Source organism: Cherax quadricarinatus, chromosome 71 (genome assembly GCF_038502225.1).
Source record: "Cherax quadricarinatus isolate ZL_2023a chromosome 71, ASM3850222v1, whole genome shotgun sequence".
In the NCBI taxonomy this organism is placed as follows: Eukaryota; Metazoa; Arthropoda; class Malacostraca; order Decapoda; family Parastacidae; genus Cherax; species Cherax quadricarinatus.
Genome location: NC_091362.1, coordinates 17,052,648 through 17,076,472, shown reverse-complemented (window position 1 = coordinate 17,076,472; position 23,825 = coordinate 17,052,648). Strand labels below are relative to the sequence as shown.

Genomic DNA, 23,825 nt, shown 5'->3' with positions numbered 1-23,825 from the left:
AACGCAAATACAAGCGAGAGTTCATCTGTAAACTACAATAACATGTACGAAGACAAGCACATTATCGAAGCAGCTTTCAGTGTTAAGAGACTGACCAATGTTGCAGAAGACAGATTTACACTTGGTTATAAGTGCTTCTGGTAACTGAGAATTGATATAGATGGTGAACAAAGTGAATATACAACTTGCTGTCACTTTATTTCCACTTTCTTGAACGCTGATAAACAAAAACTTTTAAGAGATTAACAGACTTTTAACAGACAGGCGGAAACCTTTAACAGGTTAACAGAAACGTTTAACAGATAAACAGAAACTTTAAACGGATAAACGAATAAAACAACTGTCAATAATATATGCTCAAAGGTACTCTTGTTAACCCTCTTTAGGCCTATTTTCTAGCTCTATTGTGTGTTCATATATTTCTAGATGTGAATGACCCATATACTAACGTTTTCAAAGGAAAAATTGAAATTTCTCCTAAACACAAATCATATGAAATCTTCAAAAAAAAAAAAATTAAACAAAATTCTGGAGCTAACACTATAGCTTCTTCCTTTAATGCGGAGTAATTTCAGACCTAAAGTAATAAATTACTGAACATTATGGTAATACCTTCCTACCATCGCCAAAATTTAGATGCAACGAAAAAAATGTGTAGAGGACAAAACTACAAAATAAATGAAAAAAAAAATTCAAGGACAGTTGAGACATGGATGTGACGACGACACAACTCAAAAATGCCACATCCGGATTGTGGTATACATATATATATATATACAGGTCTTAGGTTCACTACTGACACATCCTCCAACATCTAAGCTCCGTACAGGTGAGTTCTGGTTCCTGCCCAGTATCCACTGCTGCTAGAAGTAAAGAAGCCCTGAGTGGGTTTGTTGTGCAATAAGACTCTCTATTATACTTTTCAACAGTCTTCCATCCAATATGCTGTTTAGATCTGTTTCCTAATAACTCTCCTACAGATGTGCTCTTACTATATATGAGATTCGCATTGAACTACTGTGTTTAGAAATGTTCTTCTTGCCTATAAATCTAGTTTCTATCGGTAGTTCTCCATCATGTGTGGCACCTCGCTGGGTTGTGTAGCTGTGTGGAAAAGAGAATTAATCTTATAGTCTCGGCGTAACGCTGAACTCGTAATAGTAATATATTTCACCTCAATCCCGCACTTAGGATCGGAACCTTAAGATGACGATTCAATCCGTCCTGGACTATGGTGGAGACGCATTTATCGTCATATATTTACTTAAGAAGGGAAGGATTGTTAGGTAGTTCCTTGCAACAGAAGCCCATCACCAGTATGATGGTGAAACATCTCATAATGCTGTCAACACTGCAAGACTAACACTGCAACACTAACACTGCAACACTAACGATGCAACATAGAGGTGTTAGGCATTAACGGGACTAAGAGATCGTCCAGGTTTTAAGGGTTGCTAAATCTGTTTCCAAAGGCTTCACCAAAATTCTCCTTCTGTCTAACCTTCCTTCAGATTATTGGGTCCTCCATCATGTTCTGATCTTGTCTCTCCCTCCAGTAGTGTGCTGATAGCTGAGCCATGAAGCAGTGTGGTTATCTGATCCTGACGGCGACGCTGCTGGTGTTGTTCGTCGGTGGTGCTACCGCTCAGAACTTTCCATTTGCATCCTGTTTCAATGCAACAACACTTGCAAATATAAGTAAGTATTATATAATTCATCTAGGCTGATGCAGAGTGACGCTGCCTTGACAATAAACGTATTAAATATTACTAGAAGTTGGAGGAAATTATCATAGTGTAGCTATACAGTGAAGTTATCTAGTGTGACAACATAGTGAAGGAGCCCATGAAACTTACCGTAATCATAAAGTTTGTCCAGTGTGTCCTGATGAAGTTAATTAACCCTGAAGGTAAAAAACTCTCCCTAAGCCTCTGCCATGCTGTTCATGGCAGAGGCTTAGAGAGGACACCACAAATTCAAACTAACCCTCTCAACCACTTATATTAATCTCCCTATGTTCAGAGGCAGAAATCTGCGCTGATCTGAACTTGACAAGTACCGCATGCAAGAGCCAAGAAGGTAAGATAGCGAAATGCAGCACAAGCGTCATACAAGCCAGTGCTGGGGCTGCCGCCGACTGTATGAAATCTCAGGCTGGCTTCACCGTCCCTCCACTATTGAAAAGTAAGTATCAGCGGCGCCATCAACGTTGGTAAATATCGTAGCTGTTGTTGTTGTAGCTTGGAGTCCTGACATCTATTATTATTATTATGAAGAATTATTAGAATTATTAGAATTATTATTAGAAGAATTCACAACTCGGCAAAATCTGGAGAAGAAAACTCACACAAGGTTTCGGTCCGTCCAGGACTATTATCAAGTTTAAAAATATCAGAAGATCGATTAGGTGAGGATTCATTCATTAATGATTTGCCGGTACTTCCTGCCCGGGTCTTCTCCAGTTGGCGACCCGGCGAGGATTAGGTGAGGAAATAAGTAGAAAGCCAAAGTCAGTTTACGTCACTTGACCTGACCTCGTCTCTCACCCGTATTCTGACATTTTTCCACTGACCTTTTGCACGAGTGACTTCATAATGATTCAGGAAAAATTTACAAATCGTGTTTTCTGTTAAGCATTGAGTTGCTACCCGAGTCAATGTAATAATTACAGTAAATAGTGACAATAAAAACCAGTTTGTCTTCCATGTAATTCTCCATTACATAAGGTGGGTTTAATACATAGTAATGAAATCTGTCTGCCTGAGTTGAGAGACTTCAGTAAGACAATAAGGATATCGTCAGACATCATATAAGTTGTCTGTAGCTCCACCACAGCTGCAGATCCAAACTATCGTAAAAAAAATATTTACTGGGATTTGTATATACTTTATTAGTGTGATTTTTCTTAATAAGGCAATCATCGTTCACGTAAATTATCCTCTCATTTTCATTTTTTTTAATTCCATTGTCATATTGTTATTATAGTCAATAACATTTTTTTTTTGTTTTGACAGGCACACCAGTTGCAGCAATGACTGCAGCCATAATCAAACAACCGACACTGTGTGCTAAAGTTCCGGCTGTGATGGAGTGTTTTGAGGCCAAAACAAAAATGGTGAGTGTGTGTTTGTGTGTGTGTGTACTCACCTAGTTGTGGTTGCAGGGGTCGATTCACAGCTCCTGGCCCCGCCTCTTCACTGGCCGCTACTGGGTCACTCTCCCTGCACCATGAGCTTTATCATACCTCTTCTTAAAACTGTGAATGGATCCTGCCTCCACAACATCGCTTCCCAAACTATTCCATTTCCTGACTACTCTGTGACTGAAGAAATACTTCCTAATATCTTTGTGATTCATCTGTGTCTTCAACTTCCAACTGTGTCCCCTTGTTGCTGTGTCCCATCTCCGGAACATTGTCCACCTTGTCAATTCTTCTCAGTATTTTATATGTCGATATCATGTCCCTCCTATCTCTCCTGTCCTCCAGTGTCGTAAGGTCGATTTCCCTTAACCTCTCCTCGTAGGACATACCCCTTAGCTCTGGGACTAGTCTTGTTGCAAACCTTTGCACTTTCTCTAGTTTCTTTACGTGTTTGGCTAGGTGTGGGTTCCAAACTGGTGCTGCGTACTCCAATATGGGAGCATGCGGCACCATGAACGATTCCTTATTAAGATGGCGGAATGTTGTTCTTCGATTTGCTAGGCGCCCATATGCTGCAGCAGTTATTTGGCTGATGTGCACCTCAGGAGATGTGCTCTGTGTTATACTCACCCTAAGATCTTTTTCCTTGAGTGAGGTTTGTAGTCTCTGGCCCTCTAGACTGTACTCCGTCTGCGGTCCTCTTTGCCCTCCCCAATCTTCATGACTTTGCACTTGGTGGGGTTGAAGTCCAGGAGCCAAGTGCTGGACCAGGTCTGCAGCCTGTCCAGCACCCTTTGTAGTTCTGCCTGGTCCTCGTCCGATTGAATTCTTCTCATCAACTTCACATCATCTGCAAACAGGGACACTTCGTAGTCTATTCCTTTCGTCATGTCGTTCACAAATACCAGAAACAGCACCGGTCCTAGGACTGACCCCTGTGGAACCCTACTTGTCACAGGCGCCCACTCTGACACCTCGCCTCGTACCATGACTCGCTGATGTCCTCCTGACAGGTATTCCCTGATCCATTGTAGTGCCTTCCCTGTTATCCCTGCCTGGTCCTCCAGTTTTTGAACTAATCTCTTGTATGGAACTGTATCAAACGCCTTCTTACAGTCCAAAAAAATGCAATCTACCCACCCCTCTCTTTCTTGTCTTACTGCTGTCACCCTGTAATAGAACTCCAGTAGGTTTGTGACACAGGATTTCCCGTCCCTGAAAACGTGTTGGTTGTTGTTGATAAGCTCATTTCTTTCTAGGTGTTCCACCACTCTTCTCCTGATAATCTTCCCCAAGACTTTGCATACTATATATGTCAGTGACACTGGTCTATAGTTTAGTGCTTCTTGCCTGTCTCCTTTTTTTTAAAAATTGGGACTACATTTGCTGTCTTCCATACCTCACGTAATCTCCCTGTTTCGATAGATGTGTTGAATATTGTTGTTAGGGGTACACATAGCGCCTCTGCACCCTCTCTCAGGACCCATGGAGAGATGCTATCCGGCCCCATCGCCTTTGAGGTGTCTAGCTCACTCAGCAGCCTCTTCACTTCTTCCTCGGTTGTATGTATTGTGTCCAGCATTTGGTGGCGTACCCCACTTCTCCGTCTTTCTGGAGTCCCTTCTGTCCCCTCTGTGAACACTTCCTTGAATCTCGTGTTGAGTTCCTCACATACTTCTCAGTCGTTTCTTGTGATCTCTCCTCCTTCCTTCCTTAGCCTGATTACCTGGTCCTTGACTGTTGTTTTCCTCCTGATGTGGCTGTACAACAGCTTCGGGTCAGATTTGGCTTTCGCTGCTATGTCATTCTCATATTGCCATTGGGCCTCCCTTCTTACTTTTGCATATTCTGTGAGTGTGTGTATATGTGTGTGTGTGTCTGTGTGTATGTGTGCGCGTGTGAGTGCTTTCGTGTTTCCGTCCAAATATTACCTCAGTAGTTACATTTGCAATGAGAACAACGACTGAATTGGTAAGTTTCCTCCAGTACCCCTGAGGTAAGTCATGGGTCCTGGACACAAATGTTTGACCACAGTGAAGACAAACCAATCACAAGATCTCTCGTGATCTATAATAATAATAATAATAATAATAATAATAATAATAATAATAATAATAATAATAATAATAATAATAATAATAATCTTTATTTTTATAAGTACATGTACAAGGTATACAGTCCTAGCTGACATCAATGACATACTACTATATAGAAAGCCGCTTGTTATGCTGAGCATTTCGGGCAAATTAGGTCAGTTTTGTCCCAGGATGCGACCCACACCAGTCGACTAACACCCAGGTACCCATTTTACTGATGAGGAACATAGATAACCGGTGTAAAGAAACACGCCAAATGTTTCTACCCTCGCCGGGAATCGAACCCGGACCCTCGCAGTGTGAAGCGAGAACTTTAGCCACCAGGCCTCTTCAATGCAATCGACTAGCTTCATAGTTTCCTGCTTCAAAGACTTGTAATAAAGTTGGTAGAATTACCGACAATATATAAAGTAAAAGGACACAAGTGCAACTAATGTGACATTTTATTGTGGCAACGTTTCGCTCTCCAGGAGCTTTATCAAGCCATTACAAACAATACATGGACACAGAGGGTATATAAAGGCTCAGAGCCTTTATATACCCTCTGTGTCCATGTATTGTTTGTAATGGCTTGATAAAGCTCCTGGAGAGCGAAACGTTGCCACAATAAAATGTCACATTAGTTGCACTTGTGTCCTTTTACTTTTCATAGACTTAGTCGTAACTATCCTTAAAACGTAGCATAGACTTTGCTTCCACCACCAAATAATGTAAGTCGTCCATAACTGCCCTATGGTCGAAACAGTACTTAACATTTTAGTGAGACTTTTCCGCCTTATATCAGTCTATCCTTGTTTATCCTATCAAGTGTTTTGATTATTTTGTACGTTGTTCTAATATCTCCCCTCGTCCTCCTTTCCTACAATAGTCTTAGGTCATCAGGTTTCTTGCTATAATTAAATATTGTTTTAAAATAATATTCATTATGTTTTCATGTTTGCACTTACAGCCTCAGAAAGTGTCGGCCTGTCTCAAACAATAAATCTACCAAGTAAATTCGCTACTCAGACGTCAACACACCTGATGAACCCTGAAACTCCCTGAGAAAACATGGTACATTCAGTGTCGTCCTTCCCTGATTGACAAGCTGCAGTAACCCTTAACAACAACCAACCAACCATCAACAAACCCAACAACAACAACAATGATCAGCAGCCCACCACTTCATTACCAAATTTGTACAGCTAAAATTAACAGATTTATTGCTGCAAATATTGCTCTCCAATACCAACTTTGATATTTTTGCATTTGTCCTGCATGAAATTAATTTTTTTTTCCAAAAACTTAAACCCATTTTATAGTACGTATATATAAATTAAATTTTGTATTGTTGCATAGTAAATGAATTGGCAAATTTGTGTTTTACTTCTAATCATTGTCTGAAAGACAGCTTCTCACACTCACTTGGAAGTTCTGGACTCCTCAGATAACGACAATTTATTCAGTACTGAATCATTTTCGTTTGTAATGAAAGCCTGTTCCTTTGACCTCTTGGACTCCAGGTTGTTTGTTTATTAACCCAAGCTTAGCTTTACCTCCAGTTCCCCAAATTAAGCCTGAATGCCTTCCACATCCCCCCCCCAGGCGCTGTATAATCCTCCGGGTTTAGCGCTTCCCCCTTGATTGTAATAATAATAATTAATAATTAGCTTTACCTAACTAGAGCGTAGGTTAACCTAGCAAGACTTCATATATGTATATCTACCACTAGCTGCCCCTCAGGGAAGGTTCCTTGATGTTGGTGAGGGGCTCTTGATTTATGGAATTGGATCTGTGCTCCAGTTCCCCGAATTAAGCCTGAATGCCTTCCACATCCCCCCCCCAGGCGCTGTATAATCCTACGGGTTTAGCGCTACCCCCTTGATTATAATAATAATAATACCACTAGCTGAGGTTTACCTAGCACAAGGTTAGGTTTACCTAACACAGGGGGAATTTGCCACTTAAACCTTGTTGCACTTGCAGGCCTATTGCTTGTAAATCTAAGTCACTTGTCACCTCCATAGGAACAGCCGCCACTACCAGCATTCTCCGCACCACCAAACATCTCTATCTAGGGCATACGAGGCCTCTCCATATCATTACTGCACTAACGAAGAGAGCTTCTTCACAGAAAATGTGTTAGACCCATATGTCAACAGTTACATCATATGGGACAAGCAAACATGCATTTTTTTAGGGCATATTATTATTAACATGAAACAAATCACAAATCGCATTTAACATATAATTTATTTTAATTAAAACAACTTAGAACTAACACATTGAATTCACACAATATACTGAACTAACACAATATATTGAACAAATTCAGACACGGACTGGTGTAGTATGTATAGTGTGATGCCTCACTATAGCCACGGACCTCATGGTACAATGAGCTAAGTGGGCACAATGAGTGACTCACCAAGGTAAAGTATGCACTAGTCCGGGTACGTGAGCTTGAGTCCAAGAATGAGGAAGAATGGTTAGTTAATTGATTTAAAAGCCTATCATCTACTCAAAGGGACATTAAGGTTGCCACTCACTCATTCGGTAATACGCAAGAATACTTTTAATACTTAAAATGGAGATTAAAGTAAATACTTGGTTTATGTAGAGGGAGACAAACACACTTATGGATGTATGTATCCTGTGAGAGTGAATATGTTGTTGTTAGTGTGCTTGTCAGAAACACCGTCTTAACGAGGGTCTTGTTCTAAAGGTGTCCCGACACTGACTCCCACAGGAGTTTTAGTGTTTGTGTGTACATTGTGAGGTGCTGTTCATTGTCCAATGGTACAGATTACCTTAACAGCATTTAACTGTTGTAAAATCAGTCGCATGGGAGACTGGTGAAGGCTCCTTTACCTACATTACCTCTGCTCGGTTGGTAGCGCACTCAGTTCACACATTCAGGTCCCTGGTTCGATTCCCGGGTGAAAACATCAGGAGTGTTTCCTTAAGACACCAGCTAACTCTTTTCACCTAGAGGTATATAGGTACCTGGGTGTTAACCGTTTGGTGTGGGTCGCATCCTGGGGACAAAATCTAATTTGCTCGAAATGCTCTACATAATCAGGGGCTTTCTATATAGTATTTCATTTATGTCGTCATTGATGTCAGCTATGATCTTTATACGTTGTATTATGTACTTGTAGAAATAAATATTATTATTATTATTATTATTTTTATTATTATTATTATTATTATTATTATTATTATTATTATTATCATTATCATTATTATTATTATTATTATTATTATTATTATTACTATTATTATTATTATTTCACTGTTCCATGAAAGATGTACTCATATATTTGTACGTTTTATGTAGCAACCACTCACCAATAAACACATTCTGAAATTATTTGCAAAGGCAACTTATCAAGAAAAATGTACGAAGTAACTTTTAGCAAGCCAAATTTTCCTAAAAAATGTAAACTATTGCAGAGGCTCCCAACCTGTGGTCCGCGGACCCCTGAAGGTCCTCGAAGGTAGTATTGAGGATCTGTGAGCTAAGGCCATAACTTCCAGTGGCTACAGCGTAAAATTTATAATTACTCACTACAGTTTTGTTAAAGCTTGTCCTTTAAATTTCCATATTTTATAGTGTTCTTTGTGAAGAGATGGGCAGTGTCAATGAACAACTGTTCTTGCATTCTCAATGCAATAACTGTGTCGAGGTAAAGTACTTACCTGCATATTTGAGTTACTTGATAAAATACAATTATTTCTTCATGATAAAACTTACCATGGGAGCAGGTGATTCAATAACTTTTCGAGGTTTGCTGTGATGGCACATATGTCTGACAGTCTTACATATTTGAATGGTCTAAATTTGAGCCAAGAAGAGAGAGCTGTAACTATTTTGAATCCTGTTTGAAGCCTTTTCAGCACCGTGACTTTCCTGCAGCGTCTGATGATGACATGTCTGAAGAAATAATAAACCTTTACCTTCAACTCTTGTAAGCTTTGAAGAATAGTTTCAAGAATTATTTTCCTCTCCCTGATGCCAGTGAAAAATGGATTAGGTATCCATTTCATGCAGATATAAAAAGTGTTAAATATTTAACTGTAAATGCAGGAAATAGTCTTGTCGAACTTTGGTGTGACACCTCACTGAGGTAAAACTTATCAGACTTTTGGATGCATGTGAAAAATAAGTATCTAGAACTGACATCCAAAGCACAGAAATATTTAACACCATTCTCCACTACATATCAGGCTTTCTCCCATCTGTTTTTTATGAGATCGAATTACAGAAACAGGATGACTATGTAACCTGATCAAGGATTAAAAATGTCTTCCACTGGGCCTAAAATTCGGAACATAGTGCCAACAAAGGAGCATCAACCATCTCATTATACAAGTAAGTTTCTTAATACTGTTATTTAATTGCACGCTCAATTAAGTTTGTCTTTCAATTGAGAGATGAAACTGGGAAAACAAGTTTTTTGTCAGTTTTAAAACTGGCTTGTTGAGTAGACAGACTTTTCAAAATCCTGAAGTCCACCGGAAAATTAATGCAATAAAAAGGGTTCTTGGTAGTGAAAAGGGAACCATAGAACTATCGTAACTAACAATGAGTCCACTGACGAGACTGAAGATACTACTTACGAATTTCATCTCACATTAATTATTGCGGCATGCTAAGGCTCATAAATTAACCAAATGTCCGTGTCAGACATTAGATATATTATAATAAAACTTAAATATTGAATTTAAATGTCAGAGGAAAGGAACATCAGTGAACGAAGCAATAACATCAACGAAGACAAGCATATTTATGGAGCAACTTTAAATGTCAAAAGACTGACGAATGTTGCTGAAGGCAGACTTACATGGTTATGACTCACGAAATCGTAATGACACGATTGCAAACAAACCATGCCACGGGTGGGGTTAGAACCCGCGATCAGAGAGTCAAAACTCCAGACCATCGCGTTAGCCACTGGACCAGCTGACTACAATAAGAGTCATCCAACTAGTTATATTTATACACCATAGGAAGGTTAGCATAGGCACCTAGTTGGATGAATCTTATTGTAGCTAGCTGGCCCAGTGGCTAACGCGATGGTCTGAAATTTTATGACTCTCTGATCGCGGGTTCTAATCCCACCCGTGGTATGGTTTCCATAGTTATAAATACTTCTGGTAATTTAGAATATACATAGAACATGATCAAACTAAATATTAAATATGTAGTCCACATTATCTCTACTTTCTTGACCACAATGTTTATGACTGTCCAAATGCTGAAGAATGTGGAGGTAGAGAGTGTATTAAACATTATCACTTCTCATGATATCTTATTAAGAACTTTTAACGGATAAACAAAATTTTTAATGCATGAAAGTTAACCTTTAACATATAACAGAAACTTTTAATAGATAATAGAAACTTTTAATAGATAACAGAAACTTTTAATAGATAATAGAAACTTTTAATAGATAACAGAAACTTTTAATAGATAATAGAAACTTTTAATAGATAACAGAAACTTTTAATAGATAACAGAAACTTTTAATAGATAATAGAAACTTTTAATGGATAACAGAAACTTTTAATAGATAACATAAACCTTTAATAGATAAACTTTTAATAGATAACAGAAACTTTTAATAGATAACATAAACCTTTAATAGATAAACTTTTAATAGATAACAGAAACTTTTAACAGATAACAGAAACTTTTAGCCGATAAACAAACTTAATAGATAAACAGGAACTTTTAAAAAATAAACGAAGTTTTACCCGATAAACAGGAAATTTTAACATTTAAATTAAAACTTTAAACGGATAAACAAAAACTTTAACAGATAAACAGAAACTTTTAATAAATAAAAGAAACATATAAACATATTTTTAATAGATAAACAAAAATTTCAACAGTAAATAGGACTTTTTAACAGATAAACAGGGACTTTTAGCGGATAAACAGAAACTTTTATCAGACAAAAATAAACTTTTTACAGAGGAGCAGAACTCTTAACAGATAAACAGAAACTTTTAACAGATAAACAGAAACTTTTAACAGATAAACAGAAACTTTTAACAGATAAACAGAAACTTTTAACAGATAAAAAGAAACTTTTAACAGATAAACAGAAACTTTTAACAGATAAACAGAAACTTTTAACAGATAAACAGAAACTTTTAACAGATAAACAGAAACTTTTAACAGATAAACAGAAACTTTTAACAGATAAACAGAAACTTTTAACAGATAAACGAACTTTTAAAAAATATAAAAAAAAAATTTAAATAAACGAAAACTTTTAACTGATAAAGATAAATTTTTAGCCAATAAACAGAACAGATAAACAGGAACTTTAAACGGTTAAATAACTATCACATTCGTCAATAATATAGGCCCATAAATATTCATGCTAATGGTCTTAAGGCCTATTTTCTAGGTCTATTGTGTATTCATATATTTTTGGGTAGGAATGAACCATAAATTAATGTCTTTGAAAAAAAAATTAAAAATTCTCTAAAACAAAAATTATATAAGATTTATAAGAAATTTTGGAGCCTATAATATATGTTTTTCCTTCCATGCTGAGTAAAATCAGAAATAAAACCATAAATTACTGATCAATAAAGTAGTGACTTCCTGTAATAAAAAAAATTTAGGTGCAACTATAAAAAAATGTGTGGAGGACAAAAGGACAAATTTAATGAAAAGTTTATGCAAGGACAGTTGTAACGTGTCACGGTGGCACATAGCACTGACACATCCGGATACAGGCATATATATACCAGCTTGAGGCTTTCGGCTGACACAAATCCTTCAACATCTGAGCTCCTTACAGGTGAGTTCTCGCTCCTGCACAGTATCCATTGTTACTAAATATAGAGAAGCCCTGAGTAGAGCTTTATTAAGTCATGACTTCATAAAGCTCTTTACAGAGTGCAACTTTGTCTATATAAAGGTTTGTTGTGCACCAACCCTCTGTTATACTTATCGACAAAGTCTACCATTCAATACACTGTTTAGATCTGTCTCGTAATAACTCTTCTACAGATTTACTCTTACTATATGTGTGATTCACATTTAACTCCTGTGTTTAGAAATGCTCTTCTCGCTTATAAATCTTGCCTCCGTCTGTGAGTTCTCCATCACTGGGTTGTACATGTAGCTGTGTGGAAAAGAGAATTAATCTTATAGTTTCGGCGTAACGCTAAACTCGTAATAGTAATATATTTCACCTCAAACCCGCACTTAGGATCGGAACCTTAAGATGACAATTCGATCGTGCCTCCGTCGGTGAGTTCTCCATCACTGGGTTGTACATGTAGCTGTGTGGAAAAGAGAATTAATCTTATAGTTTCGGCGTAACGCTAAACTCGTAATAGTAATATATTTCACCTCAAACCCGCACTTAGGATCGGAACCTTAAGATGACAATTCGATCCGTCCTGGACTATGGTGGAGACGCATTTATCGTCATATATTTACTTAGGAAGGGAAGGATTATTAGGCGGTTCCTTGCAACAGAAGCCCATCACCAGTATGATGGTGAAACATCTCATAATACTGTCAACACTGCAACACTGAGATGTCAGACAACAGGTTTTTTTTTCGAGGTGACTAAAAGATCGTCCAGGTTTTAAGGGTTGCTAAAGTTGTCCCCGAAGCCTTTACCACTAAATTCTCCTCCTGTCTAATCTTCCTTCAGATTATTGGGTGATCCGTCATGTTCTGATTCTCTCTCCAGTAGTGTGCTGACAGCTGAGTCATGAAGCAGTGTGGTTCTCTGATCCTGACGGCGGCGCTGCTGGTGCTGTTCGTCGGTTCTGGTACTGGAGAATTACCTTTTCAAAAATGTTTCAATGCAACAACAATTGCAAATATGAGTAAGTATCATGTAACTGGGCAAAGCTGGTGTAGAGTGACGTTGTCTTGACAGAAAACGCATCAAATATAATAGGATTCTGGAGGTTTTGTCAGAACTTAGCTAGACAGTCAAGTTATCTAGTGTAACAACATTGTGAAGGAGCTAATAAAACTTAGGTTAATCATAAAGTTATCCAGTGTGTCGTGATCAAGTTTATTAACCTTGAGGGCAAAAACTTATGTCGTTCATAAATAACAAAAAGGCACAATACCGTGACTGGAACGATACACAAATAACCCCCACATAAAAGAGAGAAGCTTACGACGACGTTTCGGTCCGAAACGTCGTCGTAAGCTTCTCTCTTTTATGTGCGGGTTATTTGTGTATGTTGTTCATGGCAGAGGCTTAGGGGGAACACCACAAATTCAAACTAACCCTGTCAACTACTTCCATCTCCCTATCTTCAGAGGCACAAATTTGTACTTCTGTGGGAATTCCTGATAACCAGTGCAAACAGAAGGAACCGAAGATAAAGGCTTGCTGCACAAACATCATGAATGCCAATAAGGCAACCATCGTCAACTGCATGAGTTCCACGGCGGGCTTCACCGTTCCTCCAAAAGCTCGAAGTAAGTATCAGCTTCACCATCAACGTTGGTCGATATTGTAGCTGTAGTTATTATAGCTTGGAGTCCAGATATCATCTATTATTATTTTGAAAAATAAGTTGCTTTACCGCGTCTAGAAGAATTTACAAGTAAACCATGATTTGGAAAAGATACCTCAGACAAGGTTTCGGTCCATTCTGGACCATTATCAAATTTAAGAATATCTGAAGATCAATTAGGTGGGGAGAAAAGTAGAAAGCCAAGGTCAGCTTTATAGTCTTCATCAACAGAGTTAAATGCTCTCATCGTCAAAGCAGACGTCACTTGACCTGACCTCAGTTTTCACCTATCTTTTCGCCTTTTCCACTGACCTTGTAAAACTATTCTCTCGTTTAAAAAAATCAAATATAATTATTTTAACAGATCAGCCAATTGAAGCTTTGGAAAAGGCAATAAAGACTCAACCGACACTATGTACCCAAGTCCCCGGGTTGATGACCTGCTTCGAGACACAAATAAACATGGTGAGTATATGTATGAGTGTACTCACCTAGTTGTGGGTGCACAGCTCCTGGCCCCGCCTCTTCACTGGCCGCTACTCGGTCACTCTTCCCGCTCCATGAACTTTATCATAACTCTTCTTTAAGCTATGTATAGATCCTGCCTCCACTACATAACTACTCGGACTATTCCACTTCCTGTTAACTCTGTGACTGAAGAAATACTTCCTAATATCCCTGTGAATCATATGAGTCTTCAGCTTCCAACTGTGACCCCTTGTTGCTGTGTCCCATCTCTGGAACATGTGTATGTGTGTGTGTGTGTGTGTGTGTGTGTGTGTGTGTGTGTGTGTGTACTCACCTATTTGTGGTTGCAGGGGTCGAGTCCTAGCTCCTGGCCCCGCCTCTTCACCGGTTGCTATGTGTGTGTGTGTGTGTGTGTGTGTGTGTGTGTGTGTGTGTGTCCTTGTCCACCTTGTGTGTGTGTGTGTGTGTGTGTGTGTGTGTGTGTGTGTGTGTGTGTGTGTGTGTGTGTGTGTGTGTGTGTGTGTGTGTGTGTGTGTGTGTGTGTGTGTGTGTGTGTGTGTGTGTGTGTCCGTGTGTGTGTGTGTCCGTGCATATATTCGTGCAATTATTACCTCACTAGTTGTATTTACAATGAGAATAACATCTGTATTTGGAAAATTTCCTTCAGTACCCCTGAGGTAAGTCTTGTGTCCTGGACACAAATGTTGAAACAAAGTGAAGATAAAATTTTAAACTCTCTCGTGACATGTCAATAAAGTCTCCACATAATTATTACTGTAATGGTTCGATTCTCATTTTTGTATCTTCCCTCTTAAATGTAAAAGAGCAGCTATATGTCTCCTGCATCACAGACTTAGTCGTAACTATCCTTAAAACTGAGTATAGGGTTTTCTTCCACCACCAAACAATATACTTTATTCCACTTCGAAACTACCCTCTGGTTGAAACAAAACTTGATAACATCTCAGTAACTCTGATGTGCCGTTAACATTACTGTCTCTTACTACCTGATCTCCATAAGAATAGATTAGTTGTGTGGCTAATTTATTGTGTACCCGCAGCAAATCCTGTCAGCGGTAGCGTAGAAAACAAAATTAGAGGTCACAATGGGTCTTTGTCATTCCATATTTTACAATCGCTAAGTTAATGTACACAATGCAGTATGGAATACAATATCAAAAAAGGTACTACCACTCAAAAGAATTTTCATAACTGAGGTTGTAATCTCCTCTGTAAAAATAGTTCATTCATCTAGTCGATGCAGATTGTGGATACAACCAGCAAAGTGTGTGGACTGAGACAGGCTATGACATTCATTATAACAGTCTCTCTGTCTGTCCTGTCAAATATTGGTTATCTTGTACAGTGTTGTAATGTCTCCCCTGGTTCTCCTTTCCTCCAAAAATCTTATATCATCAGCTTTCTTGTTTCACTTAAATTTTCTGGTAAAATAATCTTCATTATGGTTTCATGTTTCCATTTACAGACTCAGAAGCTCTCACAATGTCTCAGTAAAACTTCCGGGTAAAGGGCCACTAAAACGTCAACACACCTGATGAACACTGGAACTCCCTGAGAAAACATGGAAAATTCACGGACGTCCTTCCCTGATTATCTTTTCTTCTCTATTACTCAAGAATCTTCCTGATGATTATTTGAAGATTCTTCTTTAAAATTCATCAGAAGTTTCGTAAATGATGATTCCTGACAATCTGTTATTGTCTCATCGTCACAACTTCTGTCTCCATCAAAGTTAAAAAAATTATAAACATCTATTTTAGTTAGATACGAGAAAATGACGATGTTTCTCTACGACACGAGAACAACACGAGAGAAACAACACAAGAAGCAAATACAACAAAAAAAAACTGAGAAAGCAGAAACATACCTGTTTTAAACACAGCAACACAACAGTTACTTGTATATTATAAGGTAACTAAAATACCAACATTACCTACGGAAGTAACAGAAGTGAAAGATAAGGAAAGTAACAGGATAAACTAACGGCTGCTATAACAGTAACAGCAGCAACAGTATTCGTAATAACAGTGATATATTCAACAGTAACGAGAAATGAACCAAAACCTACGATGGACCACAACAACACAAGCTGTGGTAACCCTTAACAACAACAGCAACAAACAATAAAAACAACAACAGCATGAAACAACTGACGACAACAGTTACTAAATCTATTCAACTAAAATTATTGCCTTAGTCGCTGCACATATTTCTGGCCAACAACAACTTTGATTTCTTTGTATTTCTCATGCATCAAATTATTTTTTTTTCTACCTATATATATATATATATATATATATATATATATATATATATATATATATATATATATATATATATATACATATATATATATATATATATATATATATATATATATATATATATATATATATATATATATATATATATCGTAGCAGCTTTTATTTTCGTGGACAGTAAATATAAATTGCCAAATTTGCTTTTTATTTCTCATAGTCAGTGTCTCCAACAATTTTCACTTCGAATCCGGTGACTCCTCAGAAAACTACAATTTTTCGATTCTGAATGAATTTCATATCTACTGGAAGCTTGGTTTTTTTCCATATTTATTGTAGAGGTCACTGGTATGTCCTGTTATTTCCAACTGTGACGCACAGCACACTCTAAACTTTATTTTGACACGACTCAGAGTACAAGTTGCTGTACTAAGCCATTGATTCGCCATAGTGGATTTTAGCCAGATTCCAGCTGGCTACTACTTCACCTTCAACTGGCTAGTACTTCACCTTCAACTGGCTAGTACTTCACCATCAACTGGCTACTACTTCACCTTCAACTGGCTAGTACTTCACCATCAACTGGCTACTACTTCACCATCAACTGCTACTTCTTCACCATCAACTGGCTACTACTCCACCATCAACTGGCTATTACTTCACCATCAACTGGCTACTACTTCACCATCAACTGGCTACTACTTGTTAGGTAAGACACATATGCAACAGTTAGGTATCTTTATTTCGAAACGTTTCGCCTACACAGTAGGCTTCTTCAGTCGAGTGCAGAAAAGTTGATAGAAGCAGAAGAGACTTGAAGACGATGTAATCAGTCCATCACCCTTAAATTTTTGAGGTGGTCAGTCCCTCAGTCTGGAGAAGAGCATTGTTTCATAGTCTGAAACAATGTGGAGTTGAAGTGACAGGATGGAGCCTTATATAGCGCCAGGAGGTGAGACGTAGGTCACTAGTGGAAGTAAGAACGCAGATGTTGGGAGGTCAGGTCCCTCTCAAATCCAGCCGTTCTCACTAGTAGAGGTTGTCGAAGTTGATTGCAGGTGTGTACCAAGATACCCTTGTGTTGCAGTGTCTGACAGATTGAACATTAAAATGGTATAAAATACCGACAGGTTGTTAGGTAAGACACATATGCAACAGTTAGGTATCTTTATTTCGAAACGTTTCGCCTACACAGTAGGCTTCTTCAGTCGAGTACAGAAAAGTTGATAGAAGCAGAAGAGACTTGAAGACGATGTAATCAGTCCATCACCCTTAAAGTTTTGAGGTGGTCAGTCCCTCAGTCTGGATTTGAGAGGGACCTGACCTCCCAACATCTGCGTTCTTACTTCCACTAGTGACTTACGTCTCACCTCCTGGCGCTATATAAGGCTCCATCCTGTCACTTCAACTCCATATTGTTTCAGACTATGAAACAATGCTCTTCTCCAGACTGAGGGACTGACCACCTCAAAACTTTAAGGGTGATGGACTGATTACATCGTCTTCAAGTCTCTTCTGCTTCTATCAACTTTTCTGTACTCGACTGAAGAAGCCTACTGTGTAGGCGAAACGTTTCGAAATAAAGATACCTAACTGTTGCATATGTGTCTTACCTAACAACCTGTCGGTATTTTATACCATTTTAATGGCTACTACTTCACCATCAACTGGCTATTACTTCACCATCAACTGGCTACTACTCCACCATCAACTGAGCTAGAGTTCGTCACGGCCACGCTAGCTGGAGATTCGTCTTTAAAAACTTGCATTTGTGGTCACAGAGGTGCCTGTGCTAACCTTCCTATGGTGTAGAAATATACCTAGTTGGATGAATCTTAATGTGGCTAGCTGGTCTAGTGGCTAACGCGACGGGCTGGAGTTTTGAGACTCTATGACCGCGGGTTTAATCCCGGCCGGGGGTATGGTTTGTTTGCAATCGTGTCATTACGATTTCTTGAGTCATGTTGACGGCAGTGAAGGGACTTGAGCTAGAGTTCGTCACGGCCACGCTAGCTGGAGATTCGTCTGTAAAAACTTGCATTTGTGGTCACAGAGGTGCCTGTGCTAACCTTCCTATGGTGTAGAAATATACCTAGTTGGATGAATCTTATTGTGGCTAGCTGGTCTAGTCGCTAACGCGACGGGCTGGAGTTTTGAGACTCTATGTCCGCGGCTACTACTCCACCATCAACTGGCTACTACTTCACCATCAACTGGCTACTACTTCACCATCAACTGGCTACTACTTCACCATCAACTGGCTACTACTCCACCATCAACTGGCTACTACTTCACCATCAACTGGCTACTACTTCACCATCAACTGGCTACTACTCCACCATCAACTGGCTACTACTTCACCATCAACTGGCTACTACTCCACCATCAACTGGCTACTACTTCACCATCAACTGGCTACTACTCCACCATCAACTGGCTACTACTTCACCATCAACTGGCTACTACTCCACCATCAACTGACTACTACTCCACCATCAACTGGCTACTACTTCACCATCAACTGCCTACTACTTCACCATCAACTGGCTACTACTTCACCATCAACTGGCTACTACTTCACCATCAACTGGCTACTACTTCACCATCAACTGGCTACTACTCCACCATCAATTGTCTATTACTTCACCATCAACTGGCTACTACTACAGATAGACAAACTGAAACAAAATAAGTCCCCGGGACCCGATGAGTTGTTTTCAAGGGTACTTAAGGAATGCAAGATGGAGCTTAGTCAGCCATTAACGAGTGTATTCAATGCGTCCATCCTTACCAGTGTTGTGCCAGAGTTGTGGAAGATGGCTAATGTGGTTCCTATATTCAAATCAGGGGATAAGTCCACTCCTTCAAATTACCGTCCAATAAGCCTGACATCTATAGTGGGCAAGTTATTAGAATCGATTATAGCTGACATTATCAGAAGTCACCTTGAAGAGCATAACTTGATAAATGAATCTCAGCATGGATTCACGAGAGGTCGTTCCTGCCTGACAAACTTACTGACGTTCTTCAATAGAACATTTGAGGCAGTTGACAGTGATAAGGAATATGATATTGTTTATTTGGATTTTAGTAAAGCCTTCGACAGAGTACCTCACAAGAGACTCTTAAGAAAAGTGGCAGCTCATGGTATAGGAGGTAAAGTTCTAGCATGGATTGAGGCATGGCTTACCAATAGAAAGCAGAGAGTTATCATTAATGGAGTGAAATCTGAATGGGGATTAGTCACTAGTGGCGTTCCACAAGGATCAGTTTTAGGCCCTCTCCTGTTCATAATTTACATTAATGACCTTGATGAAGGGATTACTAGTGACATGAGTAAGTTTGCTGATGATACAAAGATAGGCCGTATAATTCACTCTGAGGAGGATATCAATGAACTCCAGGACGATTTGAACAAATTAATGTCTTGGTCTGAAAAATGGCAGATGAAGTTTAATGTGGATAAGTGTAAGGTACTTGCCCTTGGTAATGAAAATAACCCTCGAAGCTATAATCTAGGTGAAGTAGAGCTTGGTCATACAGAATGTGAAAAGGACTTGGGAGTCATGGTAAGCAGAAATCTAAAGCCAAGACAGCAGTGCCTTAGTGTGCGCAACAAGGCCAACAGATTACTTGGATTTATCTCAAGAAGTGTAAGTAACAGAAGTCCAAAAGTTATTTTACAGCTCTATACATCACTAGTGAGGCCTCATTTAGATTATGCTGCTCAGTTTTGGTCCCCTTACTACAGGATGGACATAGACTCATTAGAGAACATACAGAGAAGAATGTCTAAAATGATTTACTGTGTAAGGAACCTCCCGTATGAAGATAGACTTAAAGCCTTAAATCTCCACTCTCTGGAGAGGCGTAGAATGAGGGGAGATATCATTGAAGTGTATAAGTGGATGACGGGCATAAACAAGGGAGATATTAATAAAGTACTGAGGGTGTCGAACCAGGTAAGAACCAGGAATAATGGATTTAAGTTGGATAAATTTAGATTTAGAAAGGACATAGGTAAGTACTGGTTTTCTAACAGAGTTGTAGATGCGTGGAACAGTCCCCAGTGGGGTGATAGAGGCTGGGACCTTGGGTAGCTTTAAGAAGAGACTGGACAAATATATGAGTGGGAGGGGCTGGGTTTGATTGGTGTCAAGGGGTACGGGAGTTATTTCTTGAGTAGCTTTAGGTAGATGTCGTTTTGATAAGGACCTGCCTCGTATGGGCCAGTAGGCCTTCTGCAGTGTTCGTACATTCTTATGTTCTTATGTACTTCACCATCAACTGGCTACTACTTCACCATCAACTGGCTATTACTTCACCATCAACTGGCTACTACTCCACCATCAACTGGCTACTACTCCACCATCAACTGGCTACTACTTCACCATCAACTGGCTATTACTTCACCATCAACTGGCTACTACTCCACCATCAACTGGCTATTACTTCACCATCAACTGGCTACTACTTCACCATCAACTGGCTATTACTTCACCATCAACTGGCTACTACTCCACCATCAACTGGCTATTACTTCACCATCAACTGGCTACTACTTCACCATCAACTGGCTATTACTTCACCATCAACTGGCTACTACTCCACCATCAACTGGCTACTACTTCACCATCAACTGGCTATTACTTCACCATCAACTGGCTACTACTTCACCATCAACTGGCTACTACTTCACCATCAACTGGCTACTACTTCACCATCAACTGGCTACTACTCCACCATCAACTGGCTATTACTTCACCATCAACTGGCTACTACTTCACCATCAACTGGCTACTACTTCACCATCAACTGGCTACTACTTCACCATCAACTGGCTACTACTCCACCATCAACTGGCTATTACTTCACCATCAACTGGCTACTACTTCACCATCAACTGGCTATTACTTCACCATCAACTGGCTATTACTTCACCATCAACTGGCTACTACTCCACCATCAACTGGCTACTACTTCACCATCAACTGGCTACTACTCCACCATCAACTGGCTATTACCTCACCATCAACTGGCTATTACTTCACCATCAACTGGCTACTACTTCACCATCAACTGGCTACTACTCCACCATCAACTGGCTATTACTTCACCATCAACTGGCTACTACTTCACCATCAACTGGCTACTACTCCACCATCAACTGGCTATTACTTCACCATCAACTGGCTACTACTTCACCATCAACTGGCTACTACTCCACCATCAACTGATGTACTACTCTCCTATACGTGTCAACATATCATTAACTTCCTACATTCACTTGAGAAAGTTAATGACATGTAAACAAAGCACGATGTGCTGGTAGACATCTTCAAATTTTTTGTAGCGATTTTGCCATCAGAAACCGTTTTAATAATAATAATAATAGTAACAATAATAATAATAATAATAATAATAATAATAATAATAATAATAATAATAATAATAATAATAATAATAACAACAATAATAATAATAATAATAATAATAATAATAATAATAATAATAATAATAATAATAATAATAATAATCATAACAAGAAGAAGAAGAAGAAGAAGACAATGAAGTATATTTTAACTTAAATAGCAACGCTGTTCTTACCGAATAAGGCAAGCGAAAATTTGTGTATGCAGTAATTTCGCAAAATCATTCTGAGCCTAACGAATAAAAATATATTTCGTTGTGTTTGTTTATTATTAAATTACTGTAAACCTAAAACATATTTAGTTGGATTATGTTAAATTAAATTGCGCTTGTTATGATAAGGTTAGGTAAGTCTTTTAAGATTCCTTTACTACAAAGTTATTAATTTTTATATTAACATAAATGAAAAAAATATATATCTTTAAACGTATAAGAGAAAATTTTAAAAAGGACTTAATTTTAAATGAGTTCTTACTGAATTTTCTAACTAACTGTTATACATCCTCCATCCCGATGGGGAAATGTATGGAAGGGAGTTTATCCCTTCCACTATTCCCACTTCCCCGCTCACCCCATTAGGGTCTTACCTATACTCTCCTGATCTTGGGAAGAGAGGGGACGATACCTTATGTACTACCATTACTACCTAGGCTGCAGGCAGTCTCTGGCCAAGAAGCGGCGACGGGAGACCTGAACCGCGTCTGGCGTGGCAGTCACGCTTGAGGAGTGAACAACACGGGACAATTTCCCAGGACATCGTGGATTATTCATTACCTCCTCGACTCGGATATATCACCTTGATAAACTCGCTATAAAACCAGACCGTGGTCCGTGACTCTGCACAGGTATTCCTAAGTACCCCCACAGCTTAATCACTTTACCCCGGGGGTAGTAAATGCTCACTTGTTCATTGGATTTACATGTAAGAGTGAGCTAAAACCTGCACCATAGACCTGGAGAAGCCACGGTCTATTACACTGCCTTCTGTATGGAATAGAGGTACGTACACAATCATTTCAATTAATCTAGGGTGGGACGGCAGACCCTAGGATGTACTCATGATTGAACAAGGGACCACTAACCCATCTCAGTCGTGAAGCCACCCACATACACAGCTTCTGTTCTCCACAGAACCCATGATGAGGAATTCACTAACCTGTTTCACTGACTAATATATATATATATATATATATATATATATATATATATATATATATATATATATATATATATATATATATATATATATATATATATATATATATGTATATATATATATACAATAAGATCACAGTAAACAGGTGATTTCGGAATATGCAAAACAACCACTCTGAAAAAATAGAGAAATTCCAAGCGCTTTCGTGACTACTCACATTATCAAGGAACTTGATAATGTGAGTAGTCACGAAAGCGCTTGGAATTTCTCTATTTTTTCAGAGTGGTTGTTTTGCATATATATATATATATATATATATATATATATATATATATATATATATATATATATATATATATATATATATATATATATATATATATATATATATATATATATATATATATGTGTGTATATCACATCTTCTAACTTTATCATAGCCTAACAGTTTCAGGGCAGAAATATTAGGACAGCAATAAAAAACCAGTGAGAATTAATGTAAAATAACAAATGATTTTCTAAATTCTCTGCTTTCCTGATCCAAACATATCGCTGTAACCTACGCTAATGGCATCATAATTCATACAACAGAAAGTCAAGAAATCAGTATCATTCTTAATGACGTTGAAATAATTAGTTATCGACTAAGCCTTGTCATATCCTCATGTTAGTTGAGGATAGCAACAAGCTAAATGCTCCATTAATTTACTCGCAGGGTAAACTCGTCAGAAACGTTAAATCATATATATCTTCGTTCAGAT

The 23,825-nt window shown here is 38.5% G+C and overlaps 2 protein-coding genes across 2 annotated transcripts; both read left to right on the top strand.

Moving 5' to 3' along the window:
- The first annotated feature begins 805 nt into the window (after positions 1-805).
- Positions 806-6,570, top strand: LOC128700261 (uncharacterized). Its single transcript, XM_053793319.2, has 5 exons — positions 806-829; positions 1,557-1,698; positions 2,023-2,184; positions 3,015-3,115; positions 6,188-6,570. The coding sequence occupies exons 2-5, from the start codon at positions 1,578-1,580 to the stop codon at positions 6,218-6,220; spliced, it is 417 nt and encodes a 138-aa protein (XP_053649294.1). The 5' UTR covers positions 806-829; positions 1,557-1,577; the 3' UTR covers positions 6,221-6,570.
- A 5,447-nt stretch (positions 6,571-12,017) lies between these two features.
- Positions 12,018-16,165, top strand: LOC128700262 (uncharacterized). Its single transcript, XM_053793320.1, has 5 exons — positions 12,018-12,038; positions 12,945-13,083; positions 13,532-13,693; positions 14,096-14,196; positions 15,686-16,165. Exons 2-5 carry the CDS (start codon positions 12,966-12,968, stop codon positions 15,725-15,727), a joined length of 423 nt encoding a protein of 140 aa, XP_053649295.1. The 5' UTR covers positions 12,018-12,038; positions 12,945-12,965; the 3' UTR covers positions 15,728-16,165.
- The last annotated feature ends 7,660 nt before the right edge of the window (positions 16,166-23,825 follow it).

What these genes read in the sequence shown, in the direction of transcription:
- LOC128700261 (XM_053793319.2), top strand. Translation starts at nt 1,578, where the DNA reads ATGAAGCAGTGTGGTTATCTGATCCTGACGGCGACGCTGCTGGTGTTG. An exon ending in AACAACACTTGCAAATATAA is followed by an intron (nt 1,699 to 2,022) that starts GTAAGTATTATA and finishes CCCTATGTTCAG; the next exon opens with AGGCAGAAATCTGCGCTGAT. An exon ending in TTGAGGCCAAAACAAAAATG is followed by an intron (nt 3,116 to 6,187) that starts GTGAGTGTGTGT and finishes TTGCACTTACAG; the next exon opens with CCTCAGAAAGTGTCGGCCTG.
- LOC128700262 (XM_053793320.1), top strand. Translation starts at nt 12,966, where the DNA reads ATGAAGCAGTGTGGTTCTCTGATCCTGACGGCGGCGCTGCTGGTGCTG. An exon ending in CGTTCCTCCAAAAGCTCGAA is followed by an intron (nt 13,694 to 14,095) that starts GTAAGTATCAGC and finishes TTATTTTAACAG; the next exon opens with ATCAGCCAATTGAAGCTTTG. An exon ending in TCGAGACACAAATAAACATG is followed by an intron (nt 14,197 to 15,685) that starts GTGAGTATATGT and finishes TTCCATTTACAG; the next exon opens with ACTCAGAAGCTCTCACAATG.